Source organism: Charadrius vociferus, unplaced genomic scaffold (assembly GCF_000708025.1).
Source record: "Charadrius vociferus isolate BGI_N301 unplaced genomic scaffold, ASM70802v2 scaffold999, whole genome shotgun sequence".
NCBI lineage: Eukaryota > Metazoa > Chordata > Aves > Charadriiformes > Charadriidae > Charadrius > Charadrius vociferus.
The window spans coordinates 357160-369086 of NW_009658627.1; the positions used below are offsets into that span (position 1 = coordinate 357160).

At 40.6% G+C, this 11927-nt stretch overlaps 1 protein-coding gene across 3 annotated transcripts in view; it reads right to left on the bottom strand.

Moving 5' to 3' along the window:
• The window catches only part of MED15 (mediator complex subunit 15), a 22536-nt gene extending 15523 nt beyond the window's left edge, over positions 1-7013 (bottom strand). For all 3 annotated transcript variants that reach the window (XM_009893208.1, XM_009893207.1, XM_009893209.1), the window contains exons 1-7: positions 6933-7013; positions 5672-5723; positions 5186-5215; positions 3508-3723; positions 2688-2944; positions 1518-1877; positions 247-324 (exon numbers count right to left, since the gene is read on the bottom strand). In XM_009893208.1, the coding sequence (XP_009891510.1) occupies positions 247-324; positions 1518-1877; positions 2688-2944; positions 3508-3723; positions 5186-5215; positions 5672-5723; positions 6933-7010 (1071 nt within the window). In that variant the 5' untranslated portion in view covers positions 7011-7013. The remainder of the gene's footprint in view (positions 1-246; positions 325-1517; positions 1878-2687; positions 2945-3507; positions 3724-5185; positions 5216-5671; positions 5724-6932) is intronic.
• Positions 7014-11927: the final 4914 nt, after the last annotated feature.

Consider the following 11927-nt stretch of genomic DNA (forward strand, 5'->3'; position numbering starts at 1 on the left):
GTCAGTACAGGAAACAACCTTACCTACTCAGGACAGAAAGCATGCACAGAGAGGTTGTCAACGAAATCCTGCCTCTGACTCCAGCCAAAGGAGAAACAGCATAAAAGCCCATATACCCTTTATAAAGGGGATGACCAATGTTAGACCCCCTCATCAGAAAGCCACCAGAAACCCATCTCCATGCTAGTATCTAGCATGCATTTGTTACAGGCCTAAAATTAGCGACACTGGCTCCTGGGCCCTTACCTGCCCTGACGCTCCCATCTGAGCAGCTTGAGCCTGAGCTGCTTGCACTGCTGCCGCTGCCTGCTGCTGCTGGACCAGCTGAGCTCTTACCTCGAGTACGAAAACAAAGAACAAAGTAAACATATGTACCTGATTAGGGCATGACACTTCTGTAACAACTACACTGACTACACTCCAAAGGGGTATGGAGACAAGAGCAGTCTCAAATACGTACTCTTTCTAAAGACTTTTTGAGCTTTTTTTATGAAAACAAGTTCCCATGTTTCTAACATTCGGAACAGTCTTCCTACAGACTGTGCACCCAAGATTTGATATCTTCTTGCAACTTCTTCCCTGTACTATGAGATCTTCCTATGACAATACTAGGTATTTCAAGTTTCCAGCAAACATAGTTAACAACATACGTGTTGATTTCCCTCAAGCACACTGTATTAAGCACTTACCAATGACCAACATTTCAAATGTTTATACAGTCATTATGACTGCCAGTGTGATGTACGTGACACCCAACTACTCCTAAGCTTAGCTGGTAGGAGCCCAAAGTGGATGTAAGAACTTGTCCATGTGGGGTCAATAATTTCTCAAGTGTGGCTGACACTCCACTCCGCCCCAAAGAAAAGCAGGTCTTGGGATTACATCTGAGCTTTTGCTCAACAGCACAGAAAAAGTGACTCTAATGCAACACTTTGAAAAGCTGCACCATTAAGAGGATGACGCAGCAAGAGGTTCAACAGAGTAAAACTATTGTCTTGTTCATTATTTTCAAGGCATGGACTACCAGTATCTTAAACTTTGACCAAAAACTCTAAACATGGCAGCAGAAGAAAAGCCAGCATGCTACACAGCCAACACTGGCTCCAGTCACATGCACTAGGCACTTCAAAGCACTTGCTCATGTCCTAGAACAGCAAACATCATGGAGGTGATTCTTCTTTAACCAGAGTTGGTTTCGTTTTGTTGTTTTGGTTTTTTTTTTTCCTACTTGTCCATTCAAGAGTAAGACAAGAAATAATTTTTAAATATTAGCTTCATAAGTGGTTTTTACAGATTTCCAGAAGTCCTACTCTTCGATACAAAACTGTCCTCTACCAGCAGGCCCAGACACAAACCTTTAAAACCTCCATATTCATAACATGCTAACTACAGATGTCTTAATAAGCAATGTTTTTTCCTATTTCATTATTGGCAAAAGTCAAAGATCTTTTTTTTTTTTTTTTTATTTCTCTAAAGGATTGTAATGAACCAACAATCAGCTGGTCACTAGCCCTTACCTGCATCGCTTTTAACTGCTGGGGTGTAAGAGTAACAGGCATAACCTGACTAGGAATTTGTCCTGAGATTGCCTGTGGCTGAGATACCATGGGCTGGGGTTGAGGCTGGGATTGCGGTGGAAGCTGAGACTGTTGTGCCTGAGCAACCTGTTGCTGTTGTTGCTGCTGCTGCTGTTGCTGCTGCATCTGTTGCATCTGCTGTTGCATTACTTGTTGAGGTGGCTGTTGCTGTATCTGTTGTTGTGGCATTTGTTGCTGTTGTTGCTGCTGTTGCTGCTGCTGTTGTGCCTGCATAGCCTGTGCTGCCTGCAGCTGCTGCATTTGGGCAATTCGCTGCAGTTGCTGCTGCTGCTGTTGCTGCTGCATCTGAAAGCAGGAAAAGCCAGGAAGCTAAAACCTCCAGCAATGCGATAGCAGCCTTATTCTTACAGCATAAACCAAGAGCAAACAGAATCCTAACACATCAGGCTGAGCGTTTCAAGCCCAAAGGGAAAGCCCAAACTTTTTATCCACTCATTCTTCATATATCTCCACTCTACACAGTGCATATCCCGTGGTTTCAATATTACAAGCTTGTCTTGCTACTAAAAAGTTTTCAAAAGTAAAGATGAAGTCCATCAGCTTCTCCTGTACAAATGGGCTCAGAAGCACTTCTTCAAATGTAAGCAGCCTGCATCAGCACCACTATTTACCAAAAACTGCACAAAAGCTTGACAGCTGAAGTTTCCTCTTCTGCTTTTGTGCCTAAGGATGATACATATATATGATGTGCGCGGCAGATATTTTTTAAAGTAGCAATATGTAATTCACATAGTGACAAAACAGCCACTATTTCTAGAGTAATACAAGTGCTTCTAGTTCTTTCCCACATCCCTGTTCTTGTCAGAACGAAAGACTATCCTCATGTTTATAAAGACAAAGACACAAAGGTTTTAATTCTCTATTGCTATGACAGAGGAAAGCAACCAAATGACTGTTAAGCCTTTCCTCTGGGATGTAATACATTATTGCTAATTATCTTGCCAGTCTAAACTGAAGTCCTACCCTAAAGTGGAAATGTGTTAGTAACTGGCAGAGCTGATATTCAGTACGTCCATGCAAGCCAAGCCTCACTTGACAAGTAACTGACCACAGATCACCTCAATTGCCATTGTAGTTGTTTGTCATCACCTGCTGTTGGTTTTGCTGCTGCTGCATCTGCAGTTTCAGCATGTGCTGTTGCTGCTGCTGGACGGCTTGCAACTGCTGCTGTTGCTGCTGCTGCTGGGCTGCTGCAGCTGCTGCCGCCTGCTGCTGCTGGACCTGAAACTGTTGTTGCATGGCTGACTGCTGGGCCTGGAATTGCTGCTGCTGCAAAGCCACCTGCTGCTGCTGGAATTGTTGCTGCTGCTGCTGCTGCTGTGCTATCTGCTGAAGCTGAAGTTGGGCTAAAAAGAAGACAGACTGTACTTAAAACATGAGAACCAAACAGTGTGAGAGACAGTTACCCAGTATAACTCATAATGATTGAAGATAATCCCTAAAGTGCATCAATGTTCTTAATTAGCAGCATATACTTTTGCTTTCCCAAATGGATGAGGCACATTGGCAGCAGAATTAATGACACTTCCTACTACCAACCTCTAATTCTAACCACCTATATTGAGTCAGCAGCTTCGGTAAAGAATGTGAAAATGTACAGGAGGAAACATGCACAGAGGTCACCAGCAGGAAGCACCATACTCATAGAAAACACAGGTGAGCTCTGCAAAAACAAAGCTCTGAAGTTGACATCTTGTAGGATGAACAAAGCATTTGCTCATACAACACCGAGACTGGAAGACTTTTATCCCATTAGGTAGCAGATTTGAAATCAATTCTTCCTGCAGTTCACCTGGCTGATTTAGCCAGAAGTACAACATCTCCTCAGCACCCTTTCCTTGTGGAAAGCAGTTATGTACCAAAAAGCTCATCTAACAATCTCAGTGGTTGAAGCAAAGGGAACACTTACTCTGCTGAGTAGCTGTAGAGACACCAGGCATACCATGAGGGGCCATTCCTGAGGTTCCAGGAGGCTGCTGCTGCCCTGGGAGAGTCATCTGTTGTCCCATTGGACCAAGGCCACTCATCCCACTCATCGGTGCTCCTTGAGCGCGGGAAGCCATGCCCATTCCAGGTGCCCCTGCTGGGGGACCCCCAGTTAGATTCTGCAGGGCATTCATTGGATCTACAAAGAAAATAGTTACCAATACGCAGCTAGCCATGCAATTGCCTCCCCCAAATCCTCTGCTCTCCATCATCCACTCTCTGCTCTGTCGGCTTCAGACAGTGACTAGACCCACCACCCTGAGAAACTAACATTCACTGCTCTGCCTGTGAGACCACAAGAGTCTTCTGGCAAGTCTCTGCCACTCCGTAAGTAGAGTAGAGATTATTTAAAGTGCTCCAGATTGGCAAAGTTCCAGATAGATTCTATATACATTAGAAAAAAGGAACTTATTAGCCACCTCTGAATTTATATGCCAGTCAAAACCAGCCACCAACAAAACTCCATGAGGATATACAGCTCGTGACCTCAAAACCCAAGAAAAGAGTCCCACTGTGGATCCAATTAGCCTCTTCCTCCTGAGGTCAACACAAAGAAGCAGTGCTCAGACCAGAGGAAGTACTTTGCTATGCAGTTCCTCCCGTAACATCACATTTATTATGCAGTGGATAAATTCAGTGCCTTTCAAGACAATTGTCATAATCTGAATCCTAGGCAGAGAGAAAAGTGAAGTCACCAAGGGAAGGGCAATTCAAGAGAGCAAAACACAACAGCAGGTGCAGAAGCAACGTTAATCACGTACAGACGACAACACCCCATCTTTCTTAAGAATACTTCTAAAACAATTTCCAACTGTCTAAGCTGAATATTAATCACAGACACTGCATATTTATCCTACAGGGGGATAAAAATAGATGATCATACTGTGTTCCTAACATACACTGCTGTAAGAATTAGCAGAGAGGCAGAAGACATGATCAGATTTAACCTCAGCCAAATGACAGAGTGTGTACGCCCCACAAACACGTTTGCCTCTGATGCAACACAACAAGGAACCCAAAGCTGGTAACAGGGAGAAACCTGCTCAGCAGATTATTTTCAATCACTCCTGTTCTTTCAAGAATCTCAGTGTTGTGAGATAACAAAAGTACAAAGAAAGAACAAACAAGTCTCCTGCTTGTCCAAAACACTTTCCAAGCCTGTCCCCCTCATCACTGAACAACTCCAAGACTCCAAGACAAGAGGTAATGGGCACAAACTTGAGTATAGGAAGATCCATCTTAACATGAAGAGAAACTTCTTTACTTTGAGGGTGGCAGAGCACTGGCACAGGCTGCCCAGAAAGGTCATGGAGTCTCCCACTCTGGAGACTTTCAAAACCCGCTTGGATGCCATCCTGTGCAACCTCTTGTAGGTGACCCTGCTCTGGAGGGGGCGTTGGACTAGATGATCTCCAGAGGTCCCTTCCAACCCTGACCATTCTGCAATTCTGCGATACCATGCTACCTTTCCAGCAGCATTCAATATTCCAGCTAGGGAATCCGCAGCCTTCTTAATACACCACAGCCCTGGTTTCTAAGCTGTTCTATTTAGAAATGAAGGGGGAGGAAGGAAAACAAAAACAAAACCAAAAACCTCTTACCACTGACTGAGGCTTGAGATTTCTTATTGTCTGCAAAGGAAGCACAATTAATTGCTTTTGTTAATCTTGTCACACATAAATTTAGCCCTTCAGATACACTCTCTACAACAAATATATTCCCATAATAATTTAAAAATTAATACCACTGTCTACTGTAGTTCTAACAAGACACATTAACCTAAGCCAATTTGGTAACCAGAATGCTACATAAGCAATAGAAAGAAAGCAAAAATACAGGAAAAAATTAGGAAGGTGGAAAAAGTAGTAAGCTTAAATAATTTCTCAAAGACTTTTCAGTTATAGATGGATGTGTAAAAGAAACAGTATTTAGAAATTAAGCAGGTATAATACAGGAAAAATATTTTAAAGCAACTTATCACATGTAGAACCACACATACAAACCCTGAAATTTACTTTTTTAGGGAGGATGGGATGAGTAATCCCATTACCGAGGAGACAAAAAACCCAAACCAAACAATTACTTACGAATATCTCGAAAATGGATAATAAGTCTGGCCACAAGAGAAAGATATTCCTCCTAAAGGTGAAAAATGAGTATTTTAGCATAGGAAATAAAAACATCGCAACCATGATGTTCTGGTCCTTCAGTATTCTTCCTCAACATAACAGATTTCACTTTAAAATGTCCGTGGGCTTTTCAGAGCAGTTGACTTGCAAGGAACAGTCTGTTCATTAACTAAGTGAGAATATTCTTACTAATATGTCATTGTGGTTGACAGTACAAGAAGGCTAAGAAACCACAAAATTCACTGGAAAGAACCTCTGTGACAGTCACACTACCAGGATCACAATATGTGAACATAATTATAAACCAATATATCCATTTTCCACTTCTTATCCACTCTTAATTCCTTTTTTCTTAAGGATTGAACCTGCTTACGTAGGACACTGACTTACTTTAGTTCTTGAACTATGTCACATTCATATTACAAGAACTTTTTTCAAGCTAAGTTAGTATTACAAATACAAGTAAGTTAACAACTTTAAAGCCTAACATATGATAGAGTGTCAGAAGTGAAAAGACAAATATTCTTTGCAGCCTTTTGTTAGTGTGCTTCATAAAGTGTAGGAGAAATTGCACAAGGCTGAGATAGCCTTCCCACCCATGAAACTACGAACTCACCAGTGAGGATGCCATCAGCAGGCATAAATTTGTGACATCAGCGTTACAAAACTTTCACCAAGACAAGTTTTATCTCAAACGTGGCTTGTTTGGAGACAGCAACAGTATCCAATTTCTTATAACACAGCTCCAGGAAAGAAGTTTACATTTGGGTAGAGTCAAGAATTGTACATGATAACCAGACTTTCAGAGAGACCACAGCACTTCCCTTGGTCTTATTCTTGACACAGCCTTTTCATTGATATCTGAGTTTCTCCTGACCACTAAACTGGTCATAAGGAATGGCGCTACACTACAGATAAAGGAAATTCTATGCAATTCACTACATGCAAGTCTTTGGATAGGAATTAAGTGCAGTCCCATATATGCATTAAGTGTTGCAGCTATCTTGGACTGAAGTCCAGTTTGATACATATATTGGATGCAAAACACCTCACTTCCCCTCAGGGTAAAAGAAGCACATATAAATCAAATACTTTGCATAACTATGTACTCTTAAGCAGAGACAGTTAATTAAGTGCATTGGGTTTGCTATTTCTACGTGTTGTTCCAAACTTCTTTTGATACCCCAGTAACTTCTGGAAACAAATAGAGATGCTTTACCCTTGTTTTGGCCTTCATAAACACATGACTCTCCATATCTTTGCTGGATTTATTATGGGCAACACCAGCCTTCCTCATAGCATCATCACTGAAAAAAAAGGAAAAAACAAGGTTGGGTATTAATTGAGGACATCAGAAAATACCTTCTGTCATTTGGAAGGTCTGTAAAACAGCTTTTTACCCTTCTCTCATTTATAGCTTTAAAACAAACAAAACCACAAAAAATCCAAAAACACTCGAAGAAAACCCCAAACCAACCACCATATACATCACTTAAAACTGCCACCCTTCAAAATTTCTTCAAATAATGGAGAAAAAAGGCAACGAATTTCTAAAAGGCAACACAAATATTATTTGCAGAAATTCAAGAACAATGGCTAAGCAGATCATCATCTTACCACCTGACACATTATATTAACAAAATACCAGGACCTGTTAATTTGAGGAAAGCTGAATGAGAGCATTAATGTAAACCATGTTTGGAGAACAATGGGCTTGAGCCTGCATTTTCAAAAGAATCCTCTAAACATAAGGTGGAAGAATAAAAAATAAAATTAGAAAAACCCAGATTGCCTAAAGGCATAGAAGTTTGACCAATGAGTGAGAATAACCAGTAGAAGCACTGATCAGTGGCCAAGAAGAGCAGAGGCACAGCAATGTGCATGACAGGGAGGAGACAACCAACATGAAAGCAGCAGGTGAAGGAATAAGATGAAAAGAAGGCCCTGTTGATGGAAAGTTGAGGGGAAGAAAAGTAACAGTTCTGCTAATAAAAAGCTTTCAATCCCCTTACTGTTCTTTCCCATTTACCAGCCAGAATCACAGGGACTTGCTGTCCTTTCTCCATCACACCTCTATTAAACTGGATCTAGATCTGCCCTCTGGATGGATACTGAACATGCAAATTGAAAAGGGAAAAAAAAAAAAAAGAAAAAAATCAAAAACACCCCACAGATTGCTAAGGACATAGGTGAAAAAGATGGGGCATTCTCAGTACACCAAAAAGTAGCAAGCAAGTCAACTGTGAAACATGCAACGAGATAAAGATGGCCTAAAATGAGGAGTTCAGTCAGATGAACAACCCATTCAAATCCTCCAGGTAGCCTCATTCTTGTACACATTTCACTTCACTGCAAAACCTGTTCTATTTTAAAGCAGCTACAGTCTAAATTCCACAAACAAGTGACCATTATCACCTTGTAATTAACATAGAAGCAACTTATTTCTCAGTAACTGCTGTTGCATGAGCAGCTACCCAACACTAAATGTGTGTCAGGGCAGTGATCCCTGAAAGTTTCAGCCAGTCTGAAGGGGGACTACTGTTTTCTTCCCCCTGAACTTCTACCACCTCCCATGCAGCAAGAATTGCGCTCGCATGAGCGGTAAGCTGGTTCAGCTTCCTGACTTAACTCAATAACACAGTCACAGAGGTGAGAAAAATAGATGTTATGCCCTTAAAACGCAGGAGCTTAGGTTGCCAGAACTCACACCCTTACCTTGCAAACTAGCAGCCTAGTAGCATACAGCTAACCTGCTGTAGCCTGCAAAGTACAAGACAGTAGAACACAGCTACCTGCTACAAGGCGCTCTCATGGTAACTTGCTCATGTGGTCTGGTAGACACTAAAAAAATACTGTTTATACATGAATGTTACTTAAACTGAAGCAGAATCTGAACGTAATGCAGAATAACTATTCCTCCAGGCAGAGGTGACGAGGTAAGAACCTGCCCCTTCCAACTTATGTCTGTGTAGCTGCACCATCAGCAGTACTGAAGAACAACCAAGGTTTAAAATAACCACCTTTTCTGAGTTATTTTTGAGAAATTTCCTGATCAGGTTTGCTGCATGGCAGCCCAAACACTAGCAATGAAGAGGTACTGCAGAGGGAGTAGCTTCTTCAGTTCATAGTTGTGTCTAAGTAAGCATTTATAAAACCAATCCCTTCCTTCTTTCCTTCCTGGGACTGTAGAATAATCTATGACTTGGCCTTTTTTGCCTGAATTCTCATCAGACAACCTGAGCTGGAATATAAAATTACAGCTGCTTTATAAACTGGTTTTGTGAAGTGTGTCACAGAGAGCAGCAATACAGATGATCTTCCCTTTCTTGTCCCCCTTGAAAAAACTTTAGCTGATCCACTCATCCCCTGCCTGCTTGTTCCTCAGTCTCCGTTTCTACCCTCCTTGCATATGCTCCCCATGTTCCCATTCTTATTTCTGTTCATGCATGCTCTTTCTTCTCATCTAGCTGAACCATCACCTGAAATCTATTCAATCTTAAGTGAGAACATGCATATCAAAACTTCAAGCAAAAAAACTGAACACAAAATTAATGGACCATCACACAACTTAAGTTACAACCCTTTTCTTCGCTCAACACAATGCCCTTTTAACATAGGCTCGAAGTAGTTTGGGGCAGTAACTGTACACAACTGCGTACCGAGTTTACCACCACACAACCCAGTTCAGATTTATCCTTCAGTCAATACCAACATTTAAAAACATATTAAGGAATGGCCTTTAGAAAGGAGACTCCCAAGGCACCAGTACGTGCCTGGTCCCTGTAAGGGCCAGAATAAAGGGGTACCCTGCAAGCACAAGTTTATATTCACACTCCTACATCATTGCTGTCTCCTGGAACAACCTGGGAGAAGCCAAAACTGCCTCCTGGCCTCAGTCATCTGAGCTCATCCAGCAACAGTAAGAAAGTCCTGCTTGGGCATGCAGTCACACAAGAACCTAACACTGAAGGGGCTTCTTAGGTCATCAAATGCAGGATTCTTTCAAATGATGATAATCGAATCATACACACTGACCACTGACACATTGACTAGGATACCTATTCCACACAGCATCCTTGCAATGTTCATCCACATAACGTCACTCTTAAAAAACCCAAACAAACAAAAAACCCAAACATAACCCACCCAAAACTTAAATTCAGTATTGTAAAGGAAACCCAAGTGTGAAATAACAACACATTAAGACTTCTGTATCCAGAAGCTGTAACAATGCACTCAAAAATGATTTATGTGAATGCTTGCATATATTTAACTTAACTTTTAACACCAAGTGTTAGTATTTGTCTTGAGAAACACTACTTATTTGCAGGATAAATTGGAAGATAAACATACATAGAAGACTGTGTATTTTCATAACTGTTAGGAACAACCTTCCCACAAATTAAGAAAACTTTCAAATGATTCACCAGGTATTTATTTTAATTACGTCCCTCCTCTACCTACTATATAAGCCTCACTAATGGTAAAACTGGAAGCTTATGGAAAGAAATAGGAACTTGTTGCATACAGAGCTCAAGTCTTTTTAGGCAATATATTGCTTCCATTTCTCATTCAACAAACCTATCTATTATAAACTCTACTTCTGCCTACCTTCACTTTATTCCAAGTATCAACATAAAACCAAGACAAGTTGTTTTCAAATATCTATCACACATTAATCACTTAAAAAAAAATAATCCACTGTAGTCACTATACACTTATCCCAGAAACAAATTTGTTTGCTTTTTAAACAAGATAGTGAACACAAACATATAATGTATATTATAAAACTGTATGGAGTACAAGGAATGAACATCACTTACAGACATCATCTTAAAAAAAATTGTGTCAATACACCTATAACAAAACCCACACAGATCATATACAGACATATGTGAACATATGTAAAAGACAATAAACTGAGGACATTTTATTTCTACTTTTTCACAACAAGAATTAAACGTTTAAGATTACTGTCATCTCTTCATATGGCATTAACCTTAAAGATTTTACTGGTCAGTAGTAGTAATTATTTTTTTTTTTGTCTCCTGCTGTATACTTCCATTGAAACATTTATCAGCATTGTTTACTGCTCAGAGGAAAAAAAAAACAGTTACAGTTTGCAGGGCAAACACAAAACCAAAGGTTTATTGTGTTAAGGTTTGTATCTGCTTACTCATATTTATTTCCTCAAAGTGACACAGCATTCAAGAGCACTTTTGTTTGCTTGTTTTGATGAAGAAGTACAAGAGGAGAAGAAAAAGCAAAGGATTAACCTAACAAAACTAATGACTTTGCAGAAAGTTTAGAAAGTAAAACGTCAGTTCTGAGCACCAAGAAAATCCGCACGGCTTTGACAAGACACACGATAGTATCTCTTTAATGAATACCATAACAGTTTAATACTGAAACAGCACCTTAAGTAAAGCCCACAGCTAGGCACTAAAACCACATGCAGTGAAACAGCAAACTGTTTACATCTTATAAAAAAAAAAAAAGACAGTCTGTTTTTAAATATTGATTCTCATAAGCAACAAGGCAAGATCAAGCTTTACAGGCATACGTAGATAAGGATTTCAACATTACTTTAGAAGCATTGAACAGTGCTTTCACTTCTGTAATAACTACCCTTCATAGCATAAAAGAGCCTTCCATAAAATAGAAAAAAGCATGCAGAGCAGCAAAGTCATTCAACTACAAGGATTGTTTCACAAATGACAACTGAAAAGGCAACAAGCTTAACTTTTATTTTTTTAACAGCCTTTTAAGCATCAGATAGATACCAATTGTGATGATGCTTGCTTTGGAAGTGAGAAAGCAAATGCCTGTCCAAAATAACCAAAACATTAAGTCACTGACCTTTTTTATTTAATTTTTGCCCTAAAAAAGCCAGATGCAAAGTAATAATAGTGGTTTTCACAGGACAGAATATGTCAAACTTGGCAACACTACAGACACTACCAAAATCGAAGCCCTACAGCAGATGCTGTCAAGCGGGACAGGAAGCCGGTGTTCCTGGGGAAGAGGAAAGTGAAAGGGAAGAAGGTGCGGAGAAACGAGCTTAAAGAACAGGCTCAGCTACCCCCTGCACAGGGTCTGACCAAGTCCTGGTAACGAGGCCCCTTCACAAGGGGATGGCGAAAGGGCCTGGGGGAGAGGAAACACCAGGGACCCCGGACGAACCCAGGCAGCAAAGGGAGGAGAGGAGACGGGT